The 17,721-nt window shown below is 42.2% G+C and overlaps 2 protein-coding genes across 2 annotated transcripts; both read left to right on the forward strand.

The window, feature by feature from the left end:
• The first annotated feature begins 1,988 nt into the window (after nucleotides 1-1,988).
• pou3f3a (POU class 3 homeobox 3a) lies at nucleotides 1,989-3,257 on the forward strand. The gene has a single exon (XM_069663452.1). It carries the CDS (start codon nucleotides 1,989-1,991, stop codon nucleotides 3,255-3,257), a length of 1,269 nt encoding a protein of 422 aa, XP_069519553.1.
• Nucleotides 3,258-11,442: 8,185 nt separating this feature from the next.
• gpr45 (G protein-coupled receptor 45) lies at nucleotides 11,443-16,291 on the forward strand. Its single transcript, XM_069663570.1, has 2 exons — nucleotides 11,443-11,510; nucleotides 13,521-16,291. The coding sequence occupies exon 2, from the start codon at nucleotides 13,630-13,632 to the stop codon at nucleotides 14,788-14,790; it is 1,161 nt and encodes a 386-aa protein (XP_069519671.1). The 5' UTR covers nucleotides 11,443-11,510; nucleotides 13,521-13,629; the 3' UTR covers nucleotides 14,791-16,291.
• Nucleotides 16,292-17,721: the final 1,430 nt, after the last annotated feature.

Consider the following 17,721-nt stretch of genomic DNA (forward strand, 5'->3'; position numbering starts at 1 on the left):
AACAGCTGAGTCATTTAGAAAGTTTGTTTTAGGTTTCAAAAATTAAAGCAGCTGAATTAGCAAATCTACTGCAAATGCTGAACTTTGTTGTATTTTATTTTGAAATGCTGCGATGCTTCCTGTAGATAAAGTGCGTTTTATGAGTGTGTTAATCCTTACGTGCCATCCTGACACCTCAAAAAGGTCACTGAAATCTTAAAGGGATGTTACAGAACTCTGACTGGTGTTCACTTGTGACATTGGTAATTAATTTTATGGCTATTTAAAGAGTTGAGACAGTTAAACAAAACAATCCCATATTTTTATTCATCTTAAAGAAGTGTTTTAAGAGTGACTCAATCAGTGAGTCTGATGTCCTAAAAGTTCTTTAGTTTAGATTATTTTAATGTCCCTTAAAGAACTTCAGAACAGCCTGATTATAATACAAAACAACACACAGTCTACTTCCGCTGATAAATCATAAAGCTGATTTTTATTGCTCCTAATTTGCATCGCTTATTTACTCTTCGGATAAATATAGCTCTTTCTAACCGAACACAGTGGTGGGTAAGTGGATTTAAATGTTATGATAATAGTTTCCGTTTATGTTGCAGCTTTGAGCAAATACATTTCTCATGACCGTTTATCTTTTACCTTTTTGGAAACCATCCAAAACAAATCCGCTGAAAACATAAATTAGCACATTTATAAGGCTGCACCTGGTCTCCCCTCTCCTCTCCTCTCCAAACTTCCCGCGTCTCAGCCGATGCTTCGCTCTCTGAAGGCCTTTAAAATCTGAGGCGAAGCCGAGGTAAAATAAATCCCAAAGTTATACGTTCATGTAAGAGGACATCCACTGTGAAAACATCGCAGGAGACGCGGTCAGTTTGCTGGTTTTGTGCGCCTTCAGCGTCTACCAGCGCGGCGCGTCACGCCACTGTGGCCTTTCCTTTACCATGAGAAAAGAAGAGCGCATTAAGATGCAAGACGCGTACAGACGGCCCTAAAGCAGACTTAAGTATCCTTGACACAGGTCTCAGCTGCTCTGCGTTATAATGAAAGGACTAATAGGCTATATATGTAGCTACAGTATATACAGCATTTTGGATTTGGTATCAGCGCTATTATAACCTGGACATTTGTGTAGACGTTTGCAACACTTACATAAAAAATCTGGTTAAATCCAGATTCATTTAAAATATTTGGAAGAACTTTTGTTTTGTTGCACTTTTTCTTTCCACGTCTTTAAACACGATTCTCTTTGCGCGTCCTTAAAAACAGAGCCTCACTCTTCTGTCTCCTTTCCTCTCTACTTTTTTTTAAATTATAATATTTTCTAGCTCATTGTTGCTTTTTTCCCCTGCAGCTCTAACTTTGTGCACCCGAGGCTCGACTGAGACACACACACACACACACACACACACACACACACACACACACACACACTCCTCTCTGTCAGTGCGTCCAATCAGCGGGAGCTCTGCAGCGCCTTTCTGCTCTAATTGGATGGAGACGGGAGAGGAATACGCAGCCTTGGCACAACGTAAACACACATGCTCGTCTGCTTCGCTCCGCGGAGGACACGCCGGATAGAGCGGATGGAGTGAAAGCGAGAGTACAGGAGAAGCTTAGAAGTTTTTGTCTTTAACATTTGATGTATCACTTTAACGTTTCTAAGAGAGTGTTGGCTCGTCGCTTTGGACTGAAGACGGTGTTTTCCCATTTCATCAGCTCGGTGGATTACGCACAGCAGAGCTCCCGGGACAGGGAAAGTTTTGAAGACTGTTGTGTTTCTTTTTGCACAGGAATCCAAAAAAGTGTCACACAGCTGTTGGCACGTGCGAACTGCTTTATAACTAAAATTATCCTCTGAGCCTCTATGGAGTGATTTCACACTTTTTTACACCGAACGCGTAATTTTGCTGCTCATGCTGAGACTGACTGACTGAATGTATTAATGGATTAGAATAAATTGGGACTTCAGAAGAGAGACACATATCTTCAGATTTATGCTTTGGGACATGGCCACAGCCACCTCGAGTCCTTACCTCGCCAGCAGCAGGATTCTATCCGGCCCGGTCCTCCACTCTGACCGGAGAGGTGGCGGCATGCAGCCGGGCAGCCCCGCTGTCACCACGGTGTCTACTGGTTACAGAGGGGACCCTTCGGTAAAGATGGTGCAGAGTGACTTCATGCAGGGCGCTATGGTGGGGAGCAACGGGGGCCACATGCTGAGCCATGCGCACCAGTGGGTGACATCGTTGCCTCACGCGGCAGCCGCAGCAGCCGCGGCTGCGGTGGCAGCAGCCGAGGCCGGATCCCCGTGGCCCCCCAGCTCCCAGCCGCAGGACGTGAAGAGAAACAGAGAGGACCTCCACCCGGGTTCCGCTCTGCACCACAGGTCCCCACATCTGGGAGCGCATCAGGCGCACGCGGGAAGCTGGGGAAGCTCCTCTGCTGCGCACATCAGCATAAGCGAGGGGCAGCAGCATCAGCAGCAGCAGCAGTCTCTCATTTACTCTCAGCCCGGCGGCTTCACAGTTAACGGGATGCTCAGCTCGCACACCGGACAGAGCCTCATGCACGCGGGGCTGGTGCGCGGGGAGTCCCCGGAGCTGGACCACAGCAGCCACCATCACCACCATCACCATCATAACCACCACGCGCACCATCACCAGCACCACGGGGTGAGCCACGAGCCGCACTCAGACGAGGACACCCCTACATCTGATGACTTGGAGCATTTCGCCAAACAGTTCAAGCAGCGACGCATCAAGCTGGGCTTCACGCAGGCGGACGTGGGTTTAGCTCTGGGCACCTTGTATGGCAACGTGTTCTCCCAGACCACCATCTGCAGGTTCGAAGCGCTGCAGCTGAGCTTTAAGAACATGTGCAAGCTGAAGCCTCTGCTCAACAAATGGCTGGAGGAGGCCGACTCCACCACGGGGAGTCCGACCAGCATCGATAAGATCGCCACGCAGGGCCGGAAGAGGAAAAAGCGCACGTCCATCGAGGTGAGCGTAAAAGGCGCGCTGGAGAGCCACTTCCTCAAGTGTCCCAAACCCTCCGCGCAGGAGATCAACTCTCTGGCGGACACTCTGCAGCTGGAGAAGGAGGTGGTCCGGGTCTGGTTCTGTAACCGCAGGCAGAAAGAGAAGCGCATGACGCCGCCCGGACTGCCGCGCACTCCGGAGGACGCGTACTCACAGGTGGGCAGCATGGGACCCGACACCCCGTCACCCTCCATAGACTGCAAGAGGATGTACAGCGACACGTGAAAATCACGTGAACTGAACAATACGCGTTTGAATACAAAATATTTCATGTTTCATTATTGATTAACTTTTCTTACAGCTCCACGTGACCCACGATCATGTTGTGTATTCATTTCAGAGCAGGACAAGTGTCTCCTTTTATGCATCTCCGGGTATCTTTCTGCACTGAGAATCCGCCTTTGGGACATAAAAATGAAAAGCTGAGATAAAAACCTGATTAGAAAATAACTTTAAGTCTATTAAAGGCTTCTCACCGGAAGAGCCCGCGGAAGGACTATTTGATCAAATATACGTCAAGAAGTTCAAAGAAGAAGTTATTTCCGTGTCTCTGTCATGTTAAAAATAAGAGTTCCCTTGTAATGCTGCAGGGTTTTGATGTCCCACAGGCTCTATGTGTTCCTTTAAGATTTAATGCGCTTTATTCAGCATTAAGTTGTTTTAAACGAGCAATAACGTGTTTCTCACCTTTGTGTTGTGTGTCAGTGGAGTTCTGTTGTGACACAGTTTAAGAGCATCTGAAACATTTTTACAGTTTTGTGTTTTGTTTTTCTTTATAGGAAACTTATTTTTTAAAAAGTAGCAAATGTTCCCTCAACTTTATGATGTACCAGTGCGTCTGCTGTGCGTTCCTGTGTGATGATTTGGACTATTTATTTTTTTTCCACTGTGTTTATTTTCATGGAATAGTTTAATTATTTAATAAATTTGACAAAAAAAAGTAAAGAGTTGTGTTCAGTTATCTGAGATGGGCATCGATTTTACTCACACACACTCTCTCTCTCTCACACACACACACGAACAAACAGAAACGACTGCAGTGAAATATAAAACATGAAGTCTTCCGCTTCTCAGTGGAGATTGTCAAATAAACCAAAGGTTAAAATGACAATAAAGCTACATAAACGTAAACAAATATTTTCATGTCTCGTGCTTACAGTTTACCGGCAGGTGACGCAGACACTGCACGCACAGTGGTCACTTCACTCTGCTCTCATGAAGAGCTGCACTAATCTAACGTCAGACGGACTTCTCCTGCAGATAAAGTCGCTGTCTTATAAGTATTGAGCTTATTTCCAGTTAATTCGCCTCACGATCGCGCGCCATGTGATGTGACTATTGCACATGCGCGCATCGCAGTTGTGATTGTTAAACGATTTATCGTTCAGCCCTAACTGGTACCATAGCAACAGACGAGCTGTTTGAGTGGCAGGGGCAAAAAAAAAAAGCGCACAGAAAGTTGTGATGCAAAACAACAAGGTGGGCATTTTTAACTATAAAAGACCATGAGTGTCACACGTAGGAGTGTGCATCATTTATCCACTAGAAGGGCTCTTTGAAGATCATGTTTATCTTCAACAGGGGTATCCGTGAGGGCACTTTTGCAGTGTCTGTAGCGATGTGTCCAAGTTTGACATTTTTTTGCCTGACAAATGACAAAAACATTGATGGATCATCAAAGATTTTTGTCAGTCTAACACACCGTTTAATACTGATTAATCCAAAAGTCAGTGAGCCAGAAACTTCTTTAACAAGACAGAAAGGCAGGTTTGTTTAGTTAGAAGTAAATAGACTTTAAAGTACAAAGTATAACTGTTAATTGCTCATATTGTAGCGTGGCAGGGTGGCTAGATGGATGGAGGAAGAATGAGGAACAGGCGACGAGCGTCGCTAGCTCAACAGAGCTAACTGAGGCTGAGGTGTCCCCGGGAAAAACAACAAACAGTTTGGCTATCTGCTTCTCTCACTGAGCTCTCGCTCGCTCAGCAGGCGTCTTCTCCTCCCCATATTGCTGGACTCTTGCTTAAAAGTAGCTTCATAACAATAACTCCTTTAACTCCTTCTTCCCTCCCCTGGAACTACTTCTTAGCTAATTACTACAGTGGACACCTCCCTCAGTAAACAACTGCAAAACAACAGCAAACATAAACAGGAACTTATACCCTGCGTTACAATATGTACACGAAGAGGCATTTTCAACCTTTTTTTCCCTTGTTGTGTAACGCTGTAGTTGGAGTTTGCCTACATATATCTGAGTGATATACTGTGTATCCGTCCAGAAACATCCATCCATCCGGTGGACGGACTGCGGCTCTGTGGAACGCAGCCAGCAGAGGTCACATATCCCAGCTGGCAGTTCACCTCAGCAGCGGGCTGCCGAGGTGACGGCGAGTTTGGAGCGACGCGAGGCGGCGGATCTTTTGCCACAGACGATGGGTTTGGCAGATTGGCGGGCTATGAGAGAGAGTTTCTTCTCTCTGTCTGTGAGCCGTGTAACATGACACACAATGATACACACACAGACACATACAGACGCAAGAGCTGACGCTGCAAATCAAACATCTCACTGATTATAAAGAGAAGTGGTGGAAAAGGCCGAGGAGAGGCGGTGAAGGAGGGAGGGTCAAAGGTCAAACAGGAAGGTTAATACCTCACTGGAAATGTTACACTTCAGATTACAGTCGGAGTATACGTCAGAAGAGTGTAAAGTGTGTTTGTCTTTGCTGACTTGTGGCAGGATTTAAGGGAAACTCAGGCCTTCTGGGTTATAAATAGCAGCCTGCAGGCATGAATGGTTTCTTTACACGTCAGTTTTTAAACTCCTCACTATTTGGTTTGCGACTTTTTGATTGTACCGCACCTTGTTATGATGCCAATACCTCAGAAAGCAGATACATTAGACACAAGTGGGACAATTTTTTCAGACGGTTTTGTTGATGCAGTTTTCACTAATCTTGATTTTCATTTAAATAAATGTCTGTTAAGTATCTATCACCGAATGAGGTAACACAATGGTGATTGAGCCTATACCCCTTTGCAGTATATAGTATTAGTACAGACTGGGTGTCGGTGGTGACTTTCACGGAAAGAATCACAAGCGGGGCCCAGTTAGTGACGCGGTTTCCATCACCCAGCAGTGATTGGTCTGCCAGAGAGGGTAGGCGGAGCTAAGCGGCTGCTTTTCAGGTCTCTGCAAGTGTTGTGAGTAAACAGTAATCACTATGGCTGAACAAACAAAGAAAAGATCGATGACTACAGATACAACTTCAAAAAGAAGTGAAGATCAAGAGAAAAAGAAACAAATTTGACGCCCAGATGAAGCAAACAGTCTGAAAAGGAAAGCGACCGTCAGCGAGCCAAACGTGGACGTCACACACGCGACACTGTCTGGATATCTGAGAAGTGTGCTCCCGCAATTACCGTTTATCGCCATAGGTGCCGCCAAAGAGAACGAAACTGAGATCTTCGAGATTATCCAGCACAAAATCTGTAAAATGTGACTTTTGGGGCAGATAGAACCCTGTAAAATTCATTTTGGCAACTCCAAAAATTGAAAAAATCTGATGGACATTTCAGAATCGCTGTAGAGTGGCAAACACGGCCTGTTAGCATCAAGTAGCTTGAAAATAATGCAGCTTAATTGTCCTGAAATCCTTCCTGGTCGACATGTTAAACACACAATGTTAACTCAAAGGTAAACTCCTTCATTATCTCATCTAACACAGTTGTATGATATTGAGTTAGGAAAATGGCACCACATCTTCCAGTGTGTCTTTAAACGGTGGATTCCTTCTGAGCAGCGTGAGCTGCAAGTTCTCAGATAAAAAATGGAGGTAAAATCTAAGCTGGTGGGATTGCAGTATGATCCCCTCAAAGCTTAGCGATGTAAAGATGGGAGATAAGGCTGGAATTGGGGGATAAAAAAGCTCTTTAAAGAGGTTTTGTCATCACACGGTGCTGGGTGTCCTCTCTGAATATTAATGTGGGGATCTGAAGGTGCGAGCTGATGATGTTACTGTAACCTGAACAAAAAAACCCCTCAATCTACAGAAACGTTTGAGCTCACATGAAGAGCGAATGTGCTTATGATGAGAGCAAAACATGTAGCCAGTGCAGGTGCATGCACATGCTACTTAAATGCATTAATTGGAGTATTGTTTCTCGCACTAAATGTTTGCAGTTGCACACTAAGCATGTCATTACCTCCCCCAGAATAAACTGCTGATATAATAGCTCATAATTGCTCTTAAAGCCTTGTTCAGAGGCACTTTACATAAAGCAATTATTGCCTGATAATCCCCTCTTTAACGCAGCTTGTTTGTGCCTCGCACTCACACACACATACACACACACACAAACCTGCATCTATAAGAGTTATTTAACAGCAGCAAAGTTTGAATGTACAACTATTTCACTGTGGGTTGCACATTATCAGCCCCCACACTTTGGTGTTAATTATTTTCACATTGTGGAGATTGTTTAACCAGTGAAGTCTCACACTGATTAACAACACTGTTACTTATACTGAGAGGGAAAACTCAGGACTGCTACCTGGAGCAAAAGAGCTCCAGAGTATGAATAAAAAGGCCCCAAAAGTGCATTAAAGGTGATTGTAAAGCTAATATATTTGAGTGTAAATCCACTAAAATGTCCTAAATGTAACACAAACATTACCTGTACAGGACACAGCCAATATTGGTACGTGTGCAGGTTTTTTCTCCCTGCTTCCTCTGGTAATTTTTTGGTAAATGATGGAGTGCCAAAGTCTCTCCATCATGGACAAATTAAAGCAAACATCTGTGGAATAATGGACGGGGAAATGAATTCTCTCACCAGCGAGTTGGTTGTGAGGGTGCCACTGAACGTGACGAGCATGCATGTGCCAGCCCGCTGGAGTGGAACTGGTTTGATGGGCATGTTCAACACATGGGCATGATGCCAATTTAGACAAGCATGCCCATGAAAATAATCTCCGCCTGCGTGCCGAGTGTGTGAATGTAACAGAGAGTGTGTCTTTACGAGCGTAAAAGAGAGAATACACCTTTTTCTAATAAAAGATTAAATAACGTTTAGAAAATCTGTAGATGATATTCTGCACATCTGGACTAAGTCGGCATTCTGCCACTGATGTGTGGTATACCTGCTTTTCAAAATAAAAGAATATAACTGTTACTGTATAATTTTTTAGCTTAAAAATGTGCTGTCATTTTTTAATACATTAAAAAAACACCTATACATTTCTATAAAATTCAACACATACAAACACAATAATGTCTCAAACGCTTCAAAGCCCAGTGCATGTACGGAACAATGCTGCCATCTCCTGGACAAAACAAATAATGCATGTTTCTGAATTTTAATTTTAATTTTAATTTCAAATAATGCGTTGAAAAATATTTCATCAAAATGTAATATTTTCAATATTAAATTAATGTATCAATGAATATAATTAATTTATAATATAATTAAAGTGGAGAAGTCACAAGCTCGCATGTGAGAGTGAGTCTGCCATTGACGTTACTGAGTTAAGAGACACCATTGGGATTGATCGTAATCAACATATGTAATGCCGATATTTTTGCAGTGGTGTGCGGAATTTAAAAAGGCTTGAAAATGACGGCTTAATGAAATTAAAGTGTTATAAATTCATATATTGCTTTAATTTGACATTTTTTTGTACTTAAATTGGCTTTTCATTAAGTTTACTACCAAAAACTTGCATATTTCAAGAACTAGAAGTCATGCTTATTTTGAATATTATTATTTAGTGTTTAAGATGCCATACTAGGCTAATGAGGTTTTTTTTTTTATTATTGTTTTAGTCAAAATCCTTTAAATATGATCCTTCTTATTGCCGTAGTTTACATTTTCAGCCAACCCTATACCTGCTTAATTTGCATCTTCAATAAAAAAAACTGTCGAATCAAACGTGCAACCTGCTTTGTATATTCATCACAAAAAAATGCTGTTATAACCGCATATCTTTAAATACATCCTCCACAGAAATGTAGTTGGCGCACTGCTCCTTTAAATCAGTGACCACCTGCTCCTCTGGCGTCAGCATCGTCCGCAGGCGGCGGCACGATGGCGATCGATACGGCAGTAAAATGTTCAGAGTGAGATATTTTGGGGAAAGCTCGACATGAACAGAGAGAAAAACACGATCTCTGGGCTGACTGACGCGACTGTAGAGGAACGTGAAATCTTATATCAAAAGCAACGTCAAGGTGGGTCTATTTTTATCTGCATACTGATTAAAAGATGTATTGGTTTGTTGCTTTAATTCCGCTGGAGGGAAAAACAGGTATTTTCCCTTTGATGTAGCCTGTGTGAAAATGAGCACTGACTTGTTGTTCAGTGATGCAGACAGAAGCCTGAGATGGACAGAAAACACAGGTGTGAGAAAGAAACAGGCTCGTGTAGAAATGTGAGAACACACTGTACAGGATCAATGATGGCGCTAAAAGTCTTTAATGTCACTGCACGTAAGCATTGGATTTTTAATGCAAATGGATGTAACGTCACGTATTCTATATCGAAAAACAGCAGCCTGGAGGCTGATAGCACTATAATGTAACTGTTTATCATTTAATCTATGAGGAAATTAAGGGATTATTTTTAATTCTATAAAGATTTTCTGTTATATTTATGTGTGTATGCTGTTCCATCAGTCTCCTAACACCTACTGAATCCTTGATCTGATCACAGCAGCGAGTAAAACCACCTGTTTTTGTTGAAATAAGCAGACAGGAGCCCCCTGCAGGACAACTTAGCTTATTGTCTTCTGGATTAAATTTCTACTTAACCATTTTGTCATGTATTTAAATAAATGTATTTCATTATCTGTTACGTTTATTCTAAAATATCATTATTGTATCGTTTCCTTCTTGTCACGTTATGCTATGTTCTCCTTTTTTCTCTTACTAAGTGATTTATTTCCTACATCTGACCTTGTTTTATTGAATACGTCAACAGATTATTACACTTATATTTTTTCCTCCGGGTTTCATGGGAAAAAAGGTTTTCCCCAAGTCTCGAAAAAGTCCTGAATTTCAAGTGATGCACAAAATTATTTGTCATAGGAGTGTACGGGCTGCTTGTTGCCATGAAACAGGTGACCTTGTTACCTTGGCAACAACCAGTAACACTATGCAGCAGCCTTTAAGGTATTTTTGTGCGAAAATGTGGCTACAGTCACGGTGGGATCATTAACTTTCACCTGGGGGGGGGTGAGATGAGAAATGACATCATAGTTTGATATTCTCAGTGACGTTTTGATTTTTACTGTTTATATTAATTATCTGAATGTCTACAGGCAAAGCAAAAGTGTAAATAACTTGATGGAGTTGATGAATAAATGATGGCTGAATTCCATTTAGCTGAACAGGGAGGTTATTGAATTTGTTGATATATGACCATATCCATACAGCAGCCATTTTCCGGTGACATCACGCTTAGTGTGGGAAGCTCAAATCATGTTATAATGTTGTACTGCTGTGTTCCAGGTTGTGTGTTTGTCATTTCTCTGCTTCCTGATTGAACAGCACCTAAAAAGACAACAGATTAAACATATTTGATAACCTGTTAGCTAAAGTCAGAACACAGCTTACGTTAGCATTCAAGCACTAGCTAGCTAATATTACCTTTAGCTAGGGGATGGCTGATAACTTAAACTTATTGTACTGCTACATGATAATGGAAAAGAAACCAAACTTACAGAACATTAGCGAGGAATTCACTTCCTTCGACCCTACCTTTATGTAAGCTAGCTGTTTGAATGCTAACATTAGCTGTTGCATTACGGTACCTAATTTGTTTCACAGATGTCGTTTTAACTTGAAATATGACACGATGTTTCTCCAGATTTTCACACGTCTTTGTCTTTTCAGTTTATGATCAATCGTAAAGCCGTGAAATTATAATGTTTTGTCAGATATCTTACATTTACAGGACTGGCAAAATGGAACACAGCAGCAGGACAGAACAACAGCATTAGAGCATGACGTCAGAGGAACATGGCCGCTGTGTGAATATGGTTAATTTAACATAGTTCCAAGTCTCTAGCTGGGCCTTTACGTTTACATTATAATAACTAATATACAGCTTTAAGTATCATAAAACAACATTGCACTACAGATAATAAGATACAATAAAATATATATATTGTCCTCTCTAGTATCATATGGCGTTTTTAAAGGGCTAGTGTGTGCACTGCTAAAGGACAGAACAGCAATTGAAATTAAGTTGTGACAATATTTGATGGGACATGGGTTTACATGTATGAACAGTAAGTTAAGTTAATAATATGACCCTTATCTGTCCTTCTTGTCTCCCAGCTCCTGAGTGCCGTATCTGAGACCTGAACGCCAGAATGACCGGGACACTTGCAGAGGATGCCGCTCCGTTTTATCACGTTTGCATCTTCTGAAACTGCGACTGAGCTTCTGCTACGTCCACAGGGGACAGGCGACATCATGGGTGTGTACTGTAACACTTCTGGAGTGTAGATTGGGTAATGTTTCGACTCATGTGTGAACACAGTACACAGACTGGAGGGTAGGTGGTGTGATGTTTGTTTATGCACCCATGTGTATCCGTGCCGCTCGGCTGTTAATCATCAACCTGATTCAGGCCAGAAAGCAGCACCTCTGCGTCCTCTGTGTGACTGTATGTGTCAGTGTGGTGAATCTGTGGTTTATGTAATTATTCAGCATCATGTGGACGTCATTCCTCCTCTCACTGTTTCACATTTACAATAATCACTGAGTAATAGAACACAGAGCAGCTGATATATTTTGATTATCTAATGAGACATTCAGTGTTTTCTATGGTTATGTCATGTTTACAGCAGCTTTTTAGGAGAGGGACAGCACCTTGATGTAATGCACTGTTCATTCACGTAGTCATTAGGAGGGTCACAATTCCTCAAATCCACAATCCAACTTCACTTGGAAATTGTTGAGACATAAAATGCTCTGCTTGAAATGATAAATTGTGTCTGATAAATAAATAAAATAAGTTTAATTACCTTGTAAAAATCCTCCCAAGGCATCTCCCTCCTTAAAAATTCCCCAATCTGCATAGTCTCCACCCACTATGCAAATTTCCAACCGTCGCGAAAACAAAACACGCCTCTTCCATCGTTTAGTGGCAACTTGTTGAAACTTAGCTAGCTTGAAATGTAGTAATTAGTAGTAGTAGCGTTAACGTTAGTAGTCAGTAGTGAGTTTGCAAAAATCATGATGACGGTTACAGCTGGCTCGAGCATCGCCGAAGTGGTTGCCATAGGTTACACATTATGATATGCATAGCGTCACCCCGTCCATTAAGGGGGATTGGCTCCTTAGGTTTGTGACGTCACAAACCTGCCAATCTGAAAACGTGTTGTTCAGCCTGTCCTTGGTACACTGTGGTTTAAAAGCAGACAGGCCCAGCCGTGGAGATGACTGCTGATGTTGTCCCTGATATGTCTTGCAGCACATGAAGAACACCACATGGAGATGTTTACAAGGTTAAACACTTGATTCTCACTGGAGGGGGTCTTTAAGAGTTAAGATTTTCAATTTTAATATTTTTTAAGCACCAAGCTACTGACTACAGTTACACTAATTTGCCACTTTTATTCTGAATAGGACAACATTACAAACTTGATACGAGCCTTTATTATTCTGTATATTTGTCATGGACAAATTATATTATAAAAATTACTGTAAATATGCAGAAATTAGCCACAATAATAATTACATTTGACAAAATGCTTTATGGTCTTTGAAGTGCTTTTTCCCCCCTTCAAACAAACAATTCTAGGCGGGATAGGAGCGTGAAAATTATCCTACTTTTGATAACGTTTATTAACAAAATTGAAAGCTGGGGCGCAAGTTTAGCTCAATAGTTAAATCGTGCATCCCGTGTCCAGACGCTCGACTCCCACCCTCGGCCCTCTGCCCGTGCCTTCCCCACTCTCTCTGCCCATGTTTCTGATAATATCTACTGTCCTCTCTCTCAATAAAGGCATACAAAGGTCAAAAAAATAATCTTTAAAAGAAATTGAAAGCTAATTTGATCACTTTCTCATAGTCATACACTAAAGCCAGTGAAGGCACACCATGTCAGGTAGAAACTCTAATGCAAAAGGTGCGGTATCAGGTATTAGCGACTATGCGAGTCATTGAATTGAGCCAATAGCATAACCAATTATCCCCCAAAAATCAATGGTTCCAAGGAAATTATCCAGTGACAATTACAAACAACTACAGTGTGGTGCTACTGAGTGTAAGAGAGTGTGACCTCAGCAAGTAAAATGCCAGCAATCAGGATCTTTCCATCAATATTAGATGTATATTTCTTATCACACTGGTATTGGAGGTTTAGCCTACCGGCCAATATTCAAGTCCAGGTCTCAGAATCGAATCGGAAAGGAAGAAATATAATCAGAACATCTGTACTTTGAAACTGCCACATGTTTAACTATTTGTCTTTCTATCTCAGATTTTGCCATGGAAGACCTCCTGCTGAAAGACAACTCAATGTGCACACCACGACAATAATCAATCATGTAGAAAGTCTTCTGGCCTGACGTCCTCTTCTCAAAGCTGCCATGGCTTTTTGGAACGACAGCCTTCTGGAGGACTGTGCCTTCATCCCTCCGGACGCAGCAGAGGAAGCAGAACAAAGTCTCCCGTCAGAAGCTGCTACTCCGGTCATATCAGTCACCCTACGTGTGACTCTGGCGGCCATTATGATCTTCATGATTACTATCGGTTTCCTCGGCAACGCTATTGTGTGTCTGATTGTTTACCAGAAACCCGCCATGCGTTCTGCTATCAACCTCCTCCTCGCCACGTTGGCTTTTTCAGACATCATGCTGTCTCTGCTTTGCATGCCGTTCACTGCGGTCACCGTGGCGACTGCTGACTGGAGCTTCAGCAGCGGGTTCTGCCGGGCGTCCATCATGCTATACTGGCTGTTTGTGCTGGAGGGCGTGTCCATACTGCTCATAATCAGCGTGGACCGCTTCCTCATCATCGTGCAGCGGCAGGACAAGCTGACCCCTCACAGAGCTAAATTGTTGATCGTAGGATCTTGGTTGCTGAGTTTGTGTGTGTCCTTGCCCTCTGTCGTCGGGTGGAGGACGGGTGCGGCAGGGATCGGGGGTTCCTGGGCGCCGCAGTGCGTGCTGGGATACAGTGACTCTCTTGCAGATCGAGGATACACAGTTCTGCTGGCGGTTGCAGTGTTCTTTGTACCATTTGCTATCATGTTGTACTCCTACATGTGCATCCTGAACACGGTGCGCCGCAACACCCTCCGCATCCACAACCACACCAGCGAGCACTCCTGCCTGCCCGCGCTCAACCAGGTCAGCAAAATGAGACTCACAGGGCTGCAGCGCCCCCCTCAGATCAAAGTGGACATGAGCTTCAAGACCCGGGCCTTCACCACCATCCTCATCCTCTTCGTGGGCTTCTCCGTGTGCTGGCTGCCGCACACGGTGGTCAGCCTGCTGGCCGTGTTCAGCCGGCAGTTCTACTACAGCTCGGTCTTCTACCCCATCAGCATCGGCGCTCTGTGGCTCAGCTACCTGAAGACGGTCTTCAACCCGGTCATCTACTGCTGGAGGATCAGGAAGTTCAGGGAGGCCTGTCAGGAGTTCATCCCCAAGAGCTGCAGACTGTGTCCCAGAGTGCCGGGCCGGAGCCGCAGGAGGGTGAGGCCGAGCAACATCTACGTGTGCAGCGAGACGCAGTCAGCTGTGTGACACAAGGAGCAGTTGTTGCTGCTATTAGCTGTTTTTAACTCATACTTTTCCACATAGTAAGCAATCAGAGGTTAATCAAGTTCACCTCTAAAGAAAACGCAGGTCATTGACAGAATTATCTCACCACTTTCTCATTCTCAAGATACACTTGTTGGTTTTAAATCATGGCCATCATTGGTTTCTTTTTTGTGTCATTTTGTTGCTTCAGACTGGACTTTCAGTCCTTGAGTAGTGATAATAATACTTACATTGTCGGCTATGTTGTGAGTTCAACAGAAAAAAAATGTGAACACAGTTTGTAATGTTCTGTGATGTTCTCAGAGGAAAGTCTGTAAGACTCCAATATGTGTCTTTTTAAGAAAAAAACATATGAATACATGAAATGTGTGCAGGAACACATCCTTTTTAAAAGCATTGATTGAAACCGGTGTGTGTGTGTGTGTGTCAACCAATGACTGTATATATAGATGCACGATGCGTCTGCATCTGCTCTCGTTGTATGAAATTGAAGCCAAAAAAGCCCCCGTGATAGGCCATCTTGGGAGGGTGACGTCATTTGGAGCCAGAGCTGCGCAGTACAGATTGGCGGGTGGAGCCACTTCTGCTAACCAAAACACAACAGCAAAAAAACAGCAAACATCAACCGTGTTTAACAGCAGCTTCTTTGTGTTGGTCTGAAGCAGACGTTCACAGATATGGAAACTTCAGTGACTGTAGCGATTGTTTAAGTTATGTTTCCTCTCGCCATTCCAGCTGCCGGTTTTGTCAACAGAGCTGTCAATCATCCTTTTTACAGCATCAAATAACCAATTAAAAATAAACTTGGACATAAATCAGCATGATAATATAATGACAGAAACCATGTTTGAGAAAAATGTATTTGGTGTGTATTTTAATTTTATAGTTTGACGTTTCATGTATAGTTTCATGTCCCATCTGTTAACATGGAGGAGGCGGGCTTTATGACCTATACTGCAGCCAGTCAGCAGGAGGCGCTCCAAATGTTTTGGCTTCACTTTTAGGGAGCTGTAATGTCGTCCATCTTTTTTGGACGTGATGGTGTCAACATAAAAAGTGTCAGTTATCTGGCTGTGAATGTCTACTTGATTGTATCATCGTCTCATGAACGACGAAACCAGGTAAATAAATGATACAGTTTTTAAAAGAGGACGCATTGACAGACTGAAGTGCTTGGATGAAACGAACACTCTCAAGAGCTGCTTTTACAGTGAACACAAACAACAATACACAATGGAAATAGGTTGCTGGGATACTGAAGACATCTATTCACTGTGTGTCTACTCCATTGAAACACTTCACACAGCGTTTCATGTATCGAACTCTGATTAGAAGAGAAATTAGAACTCACAAAAGCTTAACCACCATCATTAATAACAATGAGAAGCTTGAACAACTCTGGCTCCTTCTAATCGAGGTTGTGTTTCTCCACTGAACAGGAAGATGGTGCTGTTCTGTCATTGTTAACTGAATGGGCTCATGTTCTACGACTACTACTGGAGACTCCTCAGCCTCATCTATTAAAGTGAATTGCTCATTTGGTTTCACTTCATTTATTAATTCAATTGGAAACATTCATTCATTAGAGGTATTGGCTGTATTTCAGAGGTCTTTAAACAGGTTACTAAACTCTGGCAACAACATCCTTTTCACAAAAACTGGGGCAGATGGGAAATGTGGTCTTATCACACTGGCAGCAAGTGATCTCTATAAACCTGGTCTCATTTGTTCCTGGTGATTAACAGAGCTTGCCCGATTAATTTGACAGCTTTTTTTGCCATTTTTTGCTATCAGTTAATTTGCTAATTATTTTTCCAATTAATTGATTAAAGAAATAATTAAAAAATGTGCTCTAAAACGTGTCCCAAACCTGAAGATACTACATTTACTATCACGTAAGGCAAAGAAAAGCAGCTACTCTTATAAACTGGGAGGCATGACCATAATAATAATAATTGCTTGAAAAATGACAAAAACTTAAGATCAACCAGTCCATTAAGTAAGTTTAATCCATTCAGCCCAAATAGTTTTATTTATATAATTATTCACTGCATCCTGTTCTGTTTGATGTTTCTGTCTATAATCTCACATGATTCAGGGAAGATACAAAACATTAATATTAAATTATTTTATTTGTAGGCTGAAATATTTCAAAGATCTGAATGATCGTGAGAAAACAAGTAGGACTCATTCACTGTTCTTTCTGAAAGGGGCTGTAAGCCATACACTTTATGTCGCTTAGCTTTCGCTTTAACTTCCCCCTTTTAGTTTGTGTAGATTGTTTAAGTTAAAACAGGTTTCATTGGTACAGCCACACATGAATACAATTTTACCCACTTGATCTAAAGCAACGATTTGTAATACTGTATTTAAATTAGGATTTAAATGATCCAAATTATGGTAAACTATTTTGTATGTTCACGTATAAAATCAAACCCCTTTCCATCATCTTTTGTCATAAAGGTCATAAAGGTTGCCTTAACAAAAGAGAACCAAATCAAACATTGAATTAGGCACATTTTTTGGTTACCAACACATGACAACCAACACATGGCCTCTTTCTCCTAATCAGGATCTCATGGTGTCTACATCACATTACTGTCCTAACCGAATCACTTACAGCTGGATCCGACGAGTCTTTTAACTGCATTTTTGTTTTGGTCTCAGGCTGAGGCAACTCCTCCGAGGTCACAACAGTTTTCCACAGTCTCAGACCACAAGCTCACGGGCGTGGTTTTGATTTGCAGATTTCTTCTGATTTTTGTCATTTCTGTATGTTTGTCTGAATTCCAAGAGCTGCGTTACATTAGTTTGCAGTTGTGAAACACATTATTTCAGGACTTTATAGTCAAACTAGGCCAAGATATTTGATGAAGTTCGTTCTTCTTTAGTTCTAACTGCTTAGTAAATACA

Source organism: Semicossyphus pulcher, unplaced genomic scaffold (genome assembly GCF_022749685.1).
Source record: "Semicossyphus pulcher isolate SPU_LCO1_2020_fin unplaced genomic scaffold, fSemPul1.0.p SCAF_15, whole genome shotgun sequence".
NCBI classification, from domain to species: Eukaryota; Metazoa; Chordata; class Actinopteri; order Labriformes; family Labridae; genus Semicossyphus; species Semicossyphus pulcher.